This window comes from Octopus sinensis, linkage group LG22 (genome assembly GCF_006345805.1).
Source record: "Octopus sinensis linkage group LG22, ASM634580v1, whole genome shotgun sequence".
Taxonomy (NCBI): Eukaryota; Metazoa; Mollusca; class Cephalopoda; order Octopoda; family Octopodidae; genus Octopus; species Octopus sinensis.
Window position 1 is genome coordinate 20,676,955 of NC_043018.1, and position 16,606 is coordinate 20,693,560.

A 16,606-nucleotide genomic window follows, 5' to 3' on the forward strand; every position below is an offset into this window, starting at 1 on the left:
AATTAAATACCAGTGAAATACTGGGGTCAATAAGTAGGTCCTTCAACATTTGATGGGGTCGTGACGGTCTGCCTTGGATATCATTTTAGATCTGGCAAGAGAGAGGGGTGGGGGAGACTGCAAGGAAGGAAGAAAGAAGACCCCCCTCCCCAGTTCAGGACTAGTTTTTTTTTTATTTATCGACCCCCTGAAAAGACGAAAACCAAAGTTTGACCTCGGCGAGTTGCGAGTCAGTTTGTTTGACAAAAAAAAAAAAAAAAAAAAAAAACTTGGTTGTAGTCCAATGACTGAAAGAAGTAAAAAAAAATATATAATACTATAATTTTGGGGAACAAATTATTTTGTTTTCGTAACTGTTTGAAAGATCCATTAGCACCCATGGCCCTTTTTCAGGACCAGAAGGATAATCCATCATATTTCTACAACACTTAGGCGCAGGAGTGGCTGTGTTGTAGACGGAAACTGAAAGAAGCCTGTCGTATATATATATATATATATATATATATATGTATGTGTGTGTCTATGTTTGTCCCCCTAGCATTGCATGACAACCGATGCTGGTGTGTTTATGTCTCCGTCACTTAGCGGTTCGGCAAAAGAGAGACCGATAGAATAAGTACTGGGCTTACTAAAAAGAATAAGTCCTGGGGTCGATTTGCTCGACTAAAGGCGGTGCTCCAGCATGGCCGCAGTCAAATGACTGAAACAAGTAAAAGAGAGAGAGTACTTGTATTTTTTCTGAGATACCTTTAGTTAGTCATCAAGACTAGAGCGTCTTTCAAAGATATTGTAACAAAATCTTTTTTTATATATTCATAATCAGACAAAACTGTATAAAAAAAAGATTTTTGGTAATAAATTAAATTTAAAAAAACCGAGGGTGTCACGGGTTGCTTTCGGCGGGATAATTTACGATGTAAAGTTACCTCCCCTGACACACTAGCCTGTAACACATCTAATGGAAGTTACTTCCCTTAGTATGGTAAGATAACAAACCAAAGCCGTCGGTAGGGGAGGTCACGAAGGGAAAGAAGGAAGGTGAAATACAATTAAGACCAACTACACCGTAACCATGGTGACTGAGATACACCAGGGCGTTGACATTATATCCCTTGGAGCTATGTTAACCCTGAAGCAGAGTTGATGCCGTAAACCAATGGTTAAAGAGCTTTTAACTGTGACTATCAAAATTTTTATTCGGGTATAGTGTATCTCGGAGTACAACATCAAATGTGTCCTTGAAAAAAAAAAAAGGGCGATGTTACGGTATTAGTACCGGTGTACTTCCAGAAATACCGGATACATTTCAAAAAAATGTTTTTTTTTATATATGGCGGGTTAGGGTTAGGGTTTGTGTTAGGGTCGGATTAGGGGTGGGAGAAAAGGGTTTCTGTTATCTTCAGAAATGTAAACAAAGTCACGTGTGTATCTATACCGAAGCATCACCACATACCCTAACCCTAGCAGAAACCCTAACCTTAACCCCCCATATATATAAAAAAAAACCCACTTTTTTTAAATGTATTTGGTACTTCCCGAAGTACATCGGTACTTGTACCGTAACATCGCCAAAAGAAGTAAAAAGTGTAATTTGAGGGTCGTTTGGCTGTTGTTTCTGAAACATTGAGTGACTGAATAAAGATGAATTGCAAATACGAGGGTGAGGCAAAAAGTGATGCCGTTTTCTTTATTTCATGTGAAGTTTTTGATAAAAATAAATGAAATTTTTTCCCAGTTATAAATGATTATATTATTTACGGTCTGGAATATTTTGTTTCTTATTTTTCAGGTTTTTAGACTGGAAAGGGAAATACAAAATTGCCGCCACCTTAGAGTTACGTCAAAAGCAAAGAGCAGTGATTGAATTTCTTGTTGCTGAGGGGGAGACAATTGTGGACATTCACTGACGATTACAAAACGTCTTTGAGGACAATACTTTAGATCAGTGGTTTTCAACCAGGGTTCCGCCAGTACATTGCAGGGGTTCCGCAAGAAGTTACAAAACTGCTAAAATCGGCAGTAATTTTTAAGTCTCCTGTGCTGATATGTGTGCATAAGACTATTAAATTATTGCACAGGGGTTCCTCGAGCCAGTGGAATGTTTCCTTGGGGTTCCGCTCCAGCAAAAAGTTTGAAAAGCACTGATCTAGATAATAGCAATGTATGCAGGTGGGTCCGTCGTCTGAAAGATGAAAAGGTGGGAACTGTGAGTGTAGCCAATTAAATCCCGTTCTGGCCGTCCGTCCGTCCGTCCCGTCCGCTTCTGTGAATCCTGCCAATAAAGCAAAAGCAGATGCTCTGATCAGAGAAGACAGGTGCCTAACTCTTGAGATGAGTTGGCAGAAAACCCTGAAGTGAGCCATGGAAGTGCTTACAGCATTGTCGAATCACTTGGCTTTTCAAAAGTGTGTGCCAGTTTGGTACTGAGAGAGCTGACTGCCGAACGCAAGACTGACAGGGTCAATGCCTGCACTGGACTTCTCGAACAAAGAGGGTTTGAGAGGCAAACATTATTCCAGTGACGAGGAAGTGAAAACTGTAGTGAAGAAGTGGCTCAAAGAACAGTCAACAGAATTTTACAGGGCAAGGATACATGCTCTCATTTGAAGGTGGAACATTGCTATAGAGAGAAACGGTGAGTATGTTGAGAAGTAGGGATGTGATCCACAGAATACCAGCTTCATTTTGATGTATGATACATGTTCCTGTGTTGGTAATTATACCAGTCCTAAACAAAATGGCAATCCTTTTTGAACTACTGACCATAATACATTTACTTGAAATTTTTGTTTTTTGTTTTGTTTTGTTTGTTGTTGTTTAACCCCAGGTCGCTTGTTTGTTGTTGATCCACTTGAGAACTCATCAACCCGTCTCTTCCGCAAACGCTGAGCTCTTTGCTTGATACGATAAGACGAGGTTCGAGGGAGAATTATCTCCCTTGCTCTTAGATTTGCTCGATTATTTTTCTCTCTACAAATTTTAACTTGTTTCAGTCATTGGACAGCGGCCAAGCTGGGGCACCACCTCAAAGGGTTCAATTAAACAAACTGACCCTATCACTTACTTTATAAGTTTGGTACTTTTTCTATTGGTCTCTTATGCCAAACCGCTACGTTGCAGGGACGTAAACACACCAGTACCGGCTGTTAAGAGGCGATGGAAGACAAACACAAAGACACACAGACACATGTATATGGCGAGCTTCTACACAGTTTCCGTCTACAAAATTCACTCACAAGTCATTGATTAGCCCAAGATTACATTAGAAGACACTTGCTCAAGTGTCTTCGAGTGTACTGCCCCACAGAAGAATTGAACCCAAAGCCACTTGATTACAAAGCAAGATTTTTAACCACAGTCATGACTGCACCTAGAAACATACATTTTTATTTTTCTCTTTTATGTTGGTGATTCGTCAGGGGGAAGAAGAACAGCTCATGACCTTTGCTGGTCATCCAAGGACAAGGTCTCATAACTATTTTAGGTGAGCACTTGCAGGATAGAGGAAATACATGAGCAAGGATTCCAGAGGGAACAATGCTGCGGGGAAGAAGGATTAAGCATAATGGATGGTTAGTGAAGCACAGGCAGCATTGGACGCAACAGGTGGGTGACATAGATTAGGAGGATCTGAATAGAGAAAATTGTATGACATTGGCTAATTCTGAGAAACAGAGGCGCAGGAGTGGCTGTGTGGTAAGTAGCTTGCTTACCAACCATATATGGTTCCGGGTTCAGTCCTACTGTGTGGCACATTGGGCATGTGTCTACTATAGCCTCGGGCTGACCAAAGCCTTGTGAGTGGATTTGGTAGATGGAAACTGAAAGAAGCCCGTCGTATATATGTGTGTATATATATATATATATATGCGTGTTTGTGTGTCTGTGTTTGTCCCCCTAGCATTGCTTGACAACCGATGCTGGTGTGTTTATGTCCCCGTTACTTAGCGGTTCGGCAAAAGAGACCGATAGAATAAGTACTGGGCTTACAAAAGAATAAGTCCCGGGGTCGAGTTGCTCGATTAAAGGCGGTGCTCCAGCATGACCGCAGTCAAATGACTGAAACAAGTAAAAGAGTAAAGAGGCCATGACAATAATGATAGAAATGAGAGAAGAGGCAGCATCCCTGTGAACTGAACAATGGCATTCGTCCGTTTGTGATGTAATTGGATGGTTAACTGTGGGAAGAATATCTAAGTGGAAAACTAATCTTTATATATAAAAGTGAAGTTGTGTGTCTGTCTCCTACGATTTAGATTCCTAACTACTCCCACATTTTGCGGTGCAGTTTAACCAAAACAGGGTATCTTATAGTCGTGATTCATATCGAGCCCTTCTGGGTATTAGCGCGCGTCTACGATGAGTCTACGATTTAAAAAAAAATTTACCATCATTTTTTTCCATTTGAATGCATTTTTTTCGCTATTATATAAGAGAAGTAACTCTCTAAAAATGTTTACGATGAATCAACGATTTAAAAAAAAAAATTTACCATAATTTTTTTTCCATTTTTAATGCATTTTTTGCTATTTTTTGGCTATAACTCTCTAAAAATGCTTATATAGTTATTTCCCTTACAAACCCGAGCAACGCCGGGCGATACTGCTAGTTATCAATAAACTATTGCAATCATCTTAATAAGGAAAATTGAAAGTAATACACAAACACTTACAATACACGCCACCTTCTTTTCTTTTCCAAAAGGTACTCGTCTTGTGTAGCTACCTGGAATTAGAAGATATATTTCAGATGAAAGGACACACAGACAGACAAACATACTTATATATATATAAACATCAGCAAAGAGAATAAAGTAAAAAACTTGTTTTATTGCATAATTCTACAATTGTTTCATCATGTTTCACCACAAGTCTATAGCCAGATTTTCAAATGTATCTGTGGAGCAATCCACTGTTGTTGGATGATAGTTTCTAATAGCTGCTACTTGTGGACAGGCTTTATAAAGTGAACTCTGGTTCACTCTTTACCATTTTGTTCACTCAAAGCCCTAATTCTCCACATATTTTGTGGGTGCCGCCAATACGTGAAGTTCTCAGTAATATCATTAAGGGCATGAAATTGAGTATTGCCATTCTGTTGATAACTGATGAAGAATTAGGGCCTTCTGTGTCTGTCCCATGTGAACGTTTTTTAGCTTTCGTTTATTTGATGCATTTTTCATTTATTGCGTAACTGAACGCCACAATCCTGACTTCTGTTAACAGTAAGTTTTTCATATAAATTTACTTACTTATATATATAACATGCTTCTTTCAGTTTCTATTTACCAAATTCTCTCACAAGGCAGGGGTCAGCCAAAAGGCTATAGTAGAAAACATGTATCCAAGGTACCATGCAGTGTGACTGAACTTGGAACAACATGGGTGAAGAAGTAAACTCCCTAACCACACAGGTACATTTGACAGATATTTTGTCCTCATCTTGTTTTTTGTTAACACAATGTTTCGGCTGATATACCCTCCAGCCTTCATCAGGTGTCTTGGGGAAATTTCGAATCTGAGTTCTCATTCCTAAGGTATTTTTTTATGTTATTATTATTATTATTATTATTATTGTTATTGTTCAGGTCACTGCTTGGAATCGAACTCGGAATCTTGGGGTTAGTACCCACAGGCATATGACGTGGTTAAGAGTGCGGGCTACTAAACCCAAGATTCCAAGTTCGATTCTAAGCAGTAACCTGAACAATAATAATAATAATAATAACATTGAAAAATACCTTAGGAATGAGAACCAAGGTTCGAAATTTCCCCATGACACCTGATGAAGGCTGGAGGGTATATCAGCTGAAACGTTGTGTTAACAACAAACAAGATGAGGACAAATATCCGTCAAATGTAAATAATGTAAGATGAATAAATATGAATAAATAAGCATCACATTTAACAGAGTAATTTGAATACTAAAGAATTAAAGAGAAACAACAGAGATTTACATCATCATCATCATCATTGTTTAGCATCCGCTTTCCATGCTAGCATGGGTTGGACGGTTCAACTGGGGTCCGTGAAGCCAGAAGGCTGCACCAGGCCCAGTCTGATCTGGCAATGTTTCTACAGCTGGATGCCCTTCCTAACGCCAACCACTCCGTGAGTGTAGTGGGTGCTTTTTACGTGCCACCCGCACAGGTGCCAGACAGAGCTGTCAAACGGCCACGGACGGACGGTGCTTTTTACGTGCCAGGCGAGGCTGGCAATGGCCACGAACGGATGGTGCTTTTTATGTGCCACCGGCACGAGGCCAGTCGGGGCGGCGCTGGCAACGGCCACGAACGGATGGTGGTGCCAGATGAGTCTGGCAAACGGTCACAAACGGATGGTGCTTTTTTACGTGCCACCAGCACGGGGGCCAGGCATTAAAATAATTTGCATCCAGGTTCTCTAATTTAGGGGTTGTAAAACTTTCTCTCCTTTTAACTTTTCCACTGAAGACGGATTCTGCTCAGTATGACAAGTTCAAAGCTATTTATGTTAAATTTTATTACACACTAGTAACAACATTTGTAGTTTAGTCCAGGAATAACAACTCACCTTGTATTAAAGCCATGATGGAACCAATGTAAATAAACATAATGCCCTTCTGTAAGCTGTAAAATGAAAGTGAAGTTCGTTAGTTTAAAAATCAGGTGATGGAAGAGTCACAGCAATATGTTATATTCAAATCAGCCGCTTTTGCGAAACATTGACTTATGGGGACATAAACACACCAACACCAATTGTCAAGAGGTGGTGGAGGATAACCCCCCCCCCACACACACACACGAGTAGCTTCTTTCAGTTTCTGTCAATCATATTCACTCACCAGTCTTTGGTTAGTCCAAGGCTCTAGTGGATGTCACTTGCCCAAGGTACCATGCAGAGGAACTGAACCTGGAACCATGTGGTTAAGAAGCAAACTTCTTACCACACAGCCATGCCCATGCCTACATTATATACATACATACATACATACACATAGATATACATACATAGATATACATACATACACATACATACATACACATACACACAGATATACATACATACATACACACACACACACACATAGATATACATACATATATACACACACATACATAGATATACATACATACACACACACATGCACACACATATGCATACATATACATAAACACATATATACACACATACATACAGAGAGAGAGTATCTTGACAGAAAGCTTCTTCAGCCCATGAAGCTGGTCTGTGCGGACAATACTAGACTGTCTTGGTGCCTCAACCCAAGTACCTAATTCAAGTGAATCTTAATTACATATATATATATATATAATAACAAAGGGTAAAATTAATTAATTAAGAAGTAATCAATAATTTCACCAAGTAGAATTCAGCATGAAAAAGGATCATTTCATGGTAAACTTACGTAATACTTTATAATTAGAGTTCAGCAAAGATTTGCTTTACCACATATCGAAGTTTAGAAATAGCAGCCAAAAACTTTGGTATGTGGTAAAGCAAATCTTTGCTGAACCCCAATTATAAAGTAGCACCTTCGAAACACAGAGTAGATGAAACCATGGCGACTGAAGAAGGGGAATTTTCCTTGTGTTATTTGTCCTGTACTCTATTTTTTCATTGTTTAAGAAAAATGTCCAGTTCCTTGGTTTTGTGTTTGTTTTCGTTTCTCATTGTGTTCAACGTTTTTTTGGTGTCCTGTACCCATATATGCATGTATATATACATGTAGAGGTAGGTACATACATATATGTATGTATATATGCATATGTTTTATTTATTAATTTATATATGTGTATATATATATATATATATATATATATCTATATATATATATATATATATAATATAAATATTAGGGAATAAATCCAAATTTACAGGGAAAAAAATCAGATTTAGGATTAAATCCAATTTATAGTAAAATATTATAAAATATTATTAGAGACAAAACCACTATTTTGCAAAACAAACAAGGAAAGACTTAATCAATACATAAAATTTTAATAAATAGTCAAAAAAACCGCCACTACAATCGTTTCTTGTCTTGATCGACAATCTTCAGGTGGACTTCCAATAAGTCAGTTTCAAATATGTACATACAGACACACATTTCCAAACCTGCTGCTAATTACTCTCAGTGATAATGAATATAGGCTCTACCTTTATGATAGCATTTTAATGACTGAAGTCATTATCTCAGGGCAATTAAAGTAATTAAACTACGATAAGTTGACAGTGGCAGCTTTAATGACAACAATTATTTTTGTAACAACGAACAGAGAAACCACATTGTGTGTGTGTGTATGCATGCGTGTGTGTGTGTGTGTGTGTGTGTGTGTGTGTATATGTGTGTTTATGTGTGTGTGTGTGTGTGTGTAAGCATGTGTATGTGTGTGCTTATCTAAAATTGCACCCATCAATGGCATTTTTGTTAATTTTGTGGGAAGAACCTCAAAGTAAGCCATGAGAATACATTATTTACATTCGACAGTTCTTAAATATAGAACTGTGAGCCATGAGAATGATCTTTAGTATATTTAAGTCCTTGTGTGGCTGTGTGGTCAAGAAGGTTTGCCTCCCACCCAGACGGTTTCTGGTTCAATCTTGCTGCATGGCACCTTTGGCAATTCTACTATAGCTCTGGACCAACAAAAGCCTTGGGAGGGGATTTGATAGACAGAAGCTGTAAGAAGTGGCGAGCTGGCAGAAACGTTAGCACGCCGGGCGAAATGCCTAGTGGTATTTCGTCTGCCGTTACGTTCTGAGTTCAAATTCCGCCGAGGTCGACTTTGCCTTTCATCCTTTCGGGGTCGATAAATTAAGTACCAGTTGCGCACTGGGGTCGATATAATCGACTTAATCCGTTTGTCTGTCCTTGTTTGTCCTCTCTGTGTTTAGCCCCTTGTGGGTAGTAAAGAAATAGGTATTTCGTCTGTCTTTACGTTCTGAGTTCAAATACCACCGAGGTCGACTTTGCCTTTCATCCTTTCGGGGTCGATTAAATAAGTACCAGTTGCGCACTGGGGTCGATATAATCGACTTAATCCGTTTGTCTGTCCTTGTTTGTCCTCTTTGTGTTTAGCCCCTTGTGGGTAGTAAAGAAATAAGAAGCCGATTGTGTGTGTGTTTGTCCGTGTCCCACCACTGCTGACAACCTGTGTTGATGTATTTATATCCCTGTAACTTAGTGGTTCAACACAAGAGACTGATAGAATAAGGACCCAGCTTAAAAAAACAAAAACAAACAAACAAAAGTACTATGTGCAATTCATTCAACTAAACATTTACGGTGGTGCCCCAGCATAGCTGCAGGCTAATGACTGAAACAGATAAAAGATAAATACTGTGAAATGATCCCCTTTGGATTATGTCTCTTTTGGGCCTCTGTAACTATCGACTAGAATGTCAAGCAGATCTATTGTTTCTAAGCTGCATTTGAGTCTCAAAAATAAACCCATTGACCTTCTTTTGCCTTTTGGCTTCTTTTCCTCTTTCTCAGAGAGAGAGAGAGAGAGAGAGAGAGTGTGTGTGAATTCATTCATTCAATGTTTGTTTTATGATGCTAGCATGGATTAAACAATATATTATTGACACACTGTTTTACAGCCAGATTCTTCTCCTGTCACTAACCCTTACCTGCTTTCACCTGTTGCTGGCGACTGAATTGGCATTTAAACCATTTAGTAAAAGCATGGTTTATGCTCCCAGGCGACAATGGACAATTTGATTTTGATTCCAAGCTGCCCACCGGCACCAAAATCATTGAAATCTCTCTCTCGACATACAATTTACTTGGAATATCAAACTTTGAAACTATGTTCAATTAAGTCTTCAAATTAATATCTCTTTAACAAGTCTGTATTTGACTTACCTGGAATAACCAAAACGGGAATGTGTGAGGAAGGTCAGTGTAAATTCCAATCCAGAGAAGATGAATAAATACAGGAAATAAACACAACCAATTATTCGAATGGAAGACATATCTGTAACATGAAGAGGAAGTCGGTGGGGTTACATCATTTATGATTTTGAAAAGAAGGTGAAAATGTTTTACAAACAAACAAAAAAATTCCTTTCTTCCTAATAATGGCAATGATGATGATGGGGAACTTGCAGCTGCTTTAGTACTCCAATGTTTTCAGCAAATCACTCATTCTCCATCGCTCACCCCACCCTTATACACTTGCAACACCCTCTGACCCACACTGCTGGTCCCTCTGTCCCCACTCACTTCTATTCACCTTGTGCTTTGAGGGCCCACCCAAGCACTTCATCACTACTATTTCTATCTATTTCCAGCTCCAATCAATCACTCCCACCCACTTTACTAAAATACGAGCAGTCATATAACTCCCCTACACCAAGAATCCTGCTCTGTCCTGGCCCCTTCTCTCATGCTTTAACCCCTGCATCCTTTAACATGAAGCTGCCTTCCTCAGGGTTCATTGTCTTGCCAGCTGCAGGGCAACCCCACTAGTGTTGGTGCCACAAAAACAAGCACTCAACACACACTGTGAAATAGTTGACATTAGAAAGGGCATCCAGTCATAGGATCCATGCCAAAGCAGACACTGGAGCAAGCACGATACAGTTCTTGGACCCCTAGGATCAGGTCAAACTGTCCAACCCATACCAGCATGGAATATTGATGTTAAATGACGAAAGAAGGAATAAGATGTGGCTCCAGTTGGGAGTGGTTTTAATTCATTTATGTTGCAAATGCCTCAAAGAAAATCAAGATGTGTTGAAACCAATATTGTTATATTTTGGAAGTCACACTAATAAACATTATAAACCAATTGTTATTTGTCTATATTTCTTTTCCTACACGAAACCTGTGACCTTCTCAATGAGTATCTATTTTCAATGGCGTCTGAAAAAAATATACAGCCATTAAGAAGGCCATAGGTTTAGTGATATGAAAATATTTTGGAAGCAAGAAATATTGACAAACAACAACTGACAAGTGTGTTTATAGGTTTTGTCTCATCCTTCCAAAATATAAAGACAGAAGTAGTATCCTCTTAATCCTTTAGCAATTAATCTGGCCATATCTGGCCCCGAATAATCTACATGTTGTATGTTCAAACTGACCAGATCCAACCTCCGACATCTACCCTATATGCCATTCTAAAAATATAATAATTCCTACATTAGAATTACATTAAAGTAGAGGTAAGTTGTAAAAGAGGGGGACCCAGGAAGACGTGGGACGAAGTACTGAAGTCCGATCTAAAAATATTGAGCCTTACAAAGGAAATGAGAGAAGACCAAGGTATGTGGTGCATTACTGTACACAGGAAGACTCACCCAACAATATTGAAGTGAGATCCTAAAACCAAAGTGCCGTGCAAAAAACATTGGTGTAGGTGCTGGTGCCACATAAAAAGCACCCAGTCTATGTTATAAAGTGATGGGCTTTAGGAAGGGCATCCAGCTGTAGGAACCAATCTAAAACAGATTATGGAACCTGGTGGGGCCCCTGGCCTTGCCAGTTCCTGTCAGACCATCCAACCCATCCCAACAGGGGAAATGGATGTTAAATGTTGATGATGATGATGATGGTGACAAGTGAAAACATTTTTTCCTTTTTTCATTGTATGCAAGACAGGGTCGTGTGTTTAAGAAACAGCTTCAAAATCACGTGCTTTCAGGTTCAATTTCCACTTCATAACACTTTTGGCAAATGCTTTCTACTCCAGCCTTGAGTTGACCAATGCTTTGTAAGGAAAATTTGGGAAACTGTACAGAAGCCCACCATATGTGTGTAGGATGGGTGAGTGTGCAAGTGTGTATGCAATATTTCATGCAATAAGTTGGTAGAATTACTAAGTGGTTGAAAAAAAAAAGACATGTATGCGTGAATACGCACACACTTACATGCTCTCATATACGCACGCACACCTTCGTTTTGGGATCACCAGTACTTTATTATCTCCCCTTCTTCCTAGCTCTCCTGTCTGACCACCTCTGTCCAGACAACCGCCAGGATCAACCACTAGCCACTAAAGCTTTTTTAATTCTCTCTCTGTTTATTTTTTAGTGTTCCTTCTTGTTGAAGAGCGTAGGCTCGAAACATAAAAGACTTTCTCACCTTCCCAAGCATTAAACTAATATACCCATTTGTTATTTATACACCTGACTTCGTCTTTTGTTTTTTCGTAAATCCCAACTATATATATTATATATATATATATATATATATATATATATATATATATATATATATATATATACATACATATATAGGAGGTTACGAGAGGTAATAGTGTCATTGAGACCCAAAGGTGTCAGGTAATGCTGAATAGATGCTATAGAAGATCCGCAGTTAAGTTCTAGATTCAGTGATTATGCGAATAAGGGGTTCAATGTTGGTCATATGTCAGCGTGAGTATATAAAAATTTTATTTTGTGATGAGATAAAAAACCAAGGCTGTGTAGATTTTAGAATATTTATGGATAGATAAATGTTCTAAAATCTACGCAGCCTTGGTTTTTTATCTCATTACGAAATAAAATTCACATAGGCGCAGGAGTGGCTGTGTGGTAAGTAGCTTGCTAACCAACCACATGGTTCCGGGTTCAGTCCCACTGCGTGGCATCTTGGGCAAGTGTCTTCTGCTATAGCCCCGGGCCGACCAATGCCTTGTGAGTGGATTTGGTAGACGGAAACTGAAAGAAGCCTGTTGTATATATGTATATATATATATGTATGTGTGTGCATATGTTTGTGTGTCTGTGTTTGTCCCCCTAGCATTGCTTGACAACCGATGCTGGTGAGTTTATGTCCCCGTCACTTAGCGGTTCGGCAAAAGAGACCGATAGAATAAGTACTGGGCTTACAAAGAATAAATCCTGAGATCAATTTGCTCGACTAAAGGCGGTGCTCCAGCATGGCCGCAGTCAAATGACTGAAACAAGTAAAAGATATATATATATATATATATATATATATATATATATATAGAGAGAGAGAGAGAGAGAGAGAGATAAATAGAAGGATATCATCATCATCATTATCACATGGAAGGTGGACATTAAATGGTGATGATGATATATGTTTGTTGTTGTTAGATTAAGTTGGCCTTACCAGTTTCTCTGAGAGGTCGTACAACAGTAAACCGGAACAAAGACATCGGGTTCAGTAGATGTGAGGTTTGTCTCCAACTTGATGACAAGGACTTAGCCTAAAAAAAACAAAACAACAATAACAATAAATTTAATGACAATTAACATTATTAAATTTTATGAAATATGACAAAATTTTATGTGTGCGTGTGTGTGTGTGTCAGCCATTTTTCTTTCTTCTCCTAACTTGTGTTTCATTCTTTCTTCCTGTTGCAGCTGGACAAAGAAGATGTATTCTTGTCTGTCTCCTGTCCAAGCTTGTGTCTTCGCATTCACCACCACAACCTCGTTTAGGCTTAGCAGCCCTTCCTGTATGTTTTCACAGTCCTGTTTTTGTCACCAATTTTGACCCTCCGCAAAATCCCAATTTTATTTGATTTGCCTTTGCAGGAACAACTTTTATCGAAGGCGTATCTCTTTTCTTGAATTGCTCAAAATACGGATTAGAAAAACAGCCGACACTGATGAAGGGTTGTTCTTTGCGTGTTTGTCTCGTTTCGTTTGTTCTTTCGTTGTTTGCAAAAAAGGTTCATTTCCATGTCCTCATATTTTGTATTTTTTGTGTTTACATTTTGTGACATCCTGTGCCCTCATTGCATATGTATGTATGTAAGTATGTATGTATACGTATTTATATATGCACACACACACACACACACATATATATATATATATATATATAATATAAATTTTATGAAATATGAAAAATTATGTGCGTGTGTGTGTGGTCACATTTCTTTCTTCTCCTAACTTGTGTTTCATTCTTTCTTCCTGTGCAGCTGGACAAAGAAGATGTATTTTGTCTGTCTCCTGTCCAAGCTTGTGTCTTCGCATTCACCACCACAACCTCGTTTAGGCTTAGCAGCCCTTCCTGTATGTTTTCACAGTCCTGTTTTTGTCACCAATTTTGACCCTCCGCAAAATCCCAAATTTTATTTGATTTGCTTTGCAGGAACAACTGTTTTATCGAAGGCGTATCTCTTTTCTTGAATTGCTCAAAATACGGATTAGAAAAACAGCCGACAACTGATGAAGGGTTGTTCTTTGCGTTGTTTGTCTCGTTTTCCGTTTGTTTCTTTCGTTGTTTGCAAAAAAAGGTTCATATTCCATGTCCTCATATTTTGTATTTTTTGTTGTTTACATTTTGTGACATCCTGTGCCCTCATATGCATATGTATGTATGTAAGTATGTATGTATACGTATTTATATATGCACACACACACACACATATATATATATATATATATATAAACCCTCAACAAAATGACCCCATACATAGAAAATAAAATACAGTACACAGGTCATCGTTGACTCGACTTTACAACAATTGGCACACCAGCTCCCAGCAGCAATAATAAATAGTCCAGTTGAAATGTAACGAGTTTAATTTCTTGGAAATTAACCCGTTTACGGATGATGTCAGCTAATAAATGCCTCCTCTAGGTTTGGTTAACGATTACCACTGTGTTGGATGACTATCCTGTTGCGGAGACATCGAGGCAACCTTGTATTTGTTCACAAGACGACTGCTTTGAGACTCCAAAGTTTTTGACTAATACCAGTATTACAGTATAATATAGAATGCTGTGTGTGACTTTCACCTGAGAATGTACCTTAAGAATGTAAAGATATAGAACAAAGCTATGTAGGTATATAAGCCAATTTAGGACCAGTCAGTCAGAACCAATTGTGGTCGTAAGTCAACGACAACCTGTATATCGTAATCATTATTTTAATATCCGCTTTGCCATACTTGCATATATGTCTAACTCATGCCAGCATAGTAAAACAGAAATAAAAATAAATAAATGTGAGTAAAACTGTAAGATGTAGAATGATTGATAGACAAATAGAAGACAATTGCTAATGCAATCAAGATTAAAATATACACTCACCCTTTTACCAGGAGGTAGAGATTCGTTGAGATAAAATATGATGAACATTATGTCCGTCAGAATTAAGGCAAAAGCAAATAAACCAGGAAGTACAAACAGGCCCTGCTGTTTACCAGCAGACTTGGAGAACATGGCACCAATAAAAGGACCAATGATGAATCCAAGAGAAAAGGCAATTCCAATCAAAGCCTAAAATATAAAAAAAAAAAAAAAAGATATTATTGAAACAAAAATATAAAAGGACTTTTGGTGACTATTTCAGGTTTTTTATCAAAATTCTAAATTTGAAAAGAACCTTCCTTAAATTTATCCAGTGGCTGAAAAATAAGAAGAATATTATTGTTTTGGTTCCTTTATGTAATGTATTTAATTTGGGTGAAGAACAAGAATCAGTATTGGAATATTTGGTAAAATACAAAGTGGGAATTTCAAAATATTAGAAATTCTAACTTTTTTAGATTATCAGAGAATTTTTCATTGTATTTATAACACACATATAGGTGCAGGCGGGGCTGTGTGGTTAAGAAACTTGCTTCACAATCATATGGTTTGGGGTTCAGTCCCACTGTGTGGCACCTTGAGCAAGTATCTTCTACAACAGCTCCGAACCAACAAATTCTTGGGAGAGGCTTTGGTAGACAGAAACTGAAAGGAGTCTATCACACACACACACACACACACACGAAAGAGAGAGAGAGAGAGACAGACAGACAGTATGGCGTGTGTGTGTGTGTGTACCCCAACTCACTACTTGACAATTAGTATTGTTTATGTCCTTGTAACTTCGCGGTTCAGCAAAAGAGAATGATAGAATAACTACCAGGTATAATAAAAAAAAAAAGAGTACTGTGGTTGACTTTGTTTGGTTAAACCCATTGAGGTGGTGCCCCAGTATGGCCACAGTCCAGAGATAGAAGATAATTCAAAACATGGAGGCTCCAAGACTGTGTAGAATGAGTACCAGGCGGTGAGCTGGCAGACATGTTAGCAGGCTGGGCAAAATGCTTAGCGGTATTTCGTTTGCCGTTACGTTCCGAGTTCAAATTCCACCGAGGTCGACTTTGCCTTTCATCCTTTCGGGGTCGATAAATTAAGTACCAGTTACGCACTGGGGTCGACGTAATCGACTTCATCCCTTTGTCTGTCCTTGTTTGTCCCCTCTATGTTTAGCCCCCTGTGGGCAATAAAGAAATAAGAATGAGTACCATTCACTGAGCAATATACAATATGCAGTCTCTCCTCAGGTGCTGGTCCTCATATTCCTTGGTGATCACTAGTGTTCAGAGAAAGAGCCGAACCTCTGATTTAGTAGGAAGACCATCCTAGCTAAAATAAGAATACCTGCTCCTACTGACCTAGGCAGATCTGGAGAGGCATACATCGAAAAAAATAGCTGAATGAACAAAAGAGGACAATGCTAGACAGACAGATTATGAAACTACAGTTCAGGCAATATCTAGGTTGATAGCAGTCTGCTTCAGTTGTTGTAACCTCCATAATGGTTAAAAGTGGATAACCACTGCTTTGGTTAATAGTGCGTAGCCTCTGCTATAATCTGGCAAGGGTACTAAAAGCCAAGGTGTCAC

At 38.6% G+C, this 16,606-nt stretch overlaps 1 protein-coding gene across 2 annotated transcripts in view; it reads right to left on the reverse strand.

The window, feature by feature from the left end:
- The window catches only part of LOC115223328 (major facilitator superfamily domain-containing protein 10), a 71,736-nt gene that overhangs the window by 11,202 nt on the left and 43,928 nt on the right, over positions 1–16,606 (reverse strand). For both annotated transcript variants that reach the window (XM_029793848.2, XM_036512197.1), the window contains exons 6-10: positions 15,021–15,209; positions 13,087–13,183; positions 9,868–9,979; positions 6,552–6,607; positions 4,673–4,725 (exon numbers count right to left, since the gene is read on the reverse strand). In XM_029793848.2, coding sequence (XP_029649708.1) covers positions 4,673–4,725; positions 6,552–6,607; positions 9,868–9,979; positions 13,087–13,183; positions 15,021–15,209 — 507 coding nt within the window. The remainder of the gene's footprint in view (positions 1–4,672; positions 4,726–6,551; positions 6,608–9,867; positions 9,980–13,086; positions 13,184–15,020; positions 15,210–16,606) is intronic.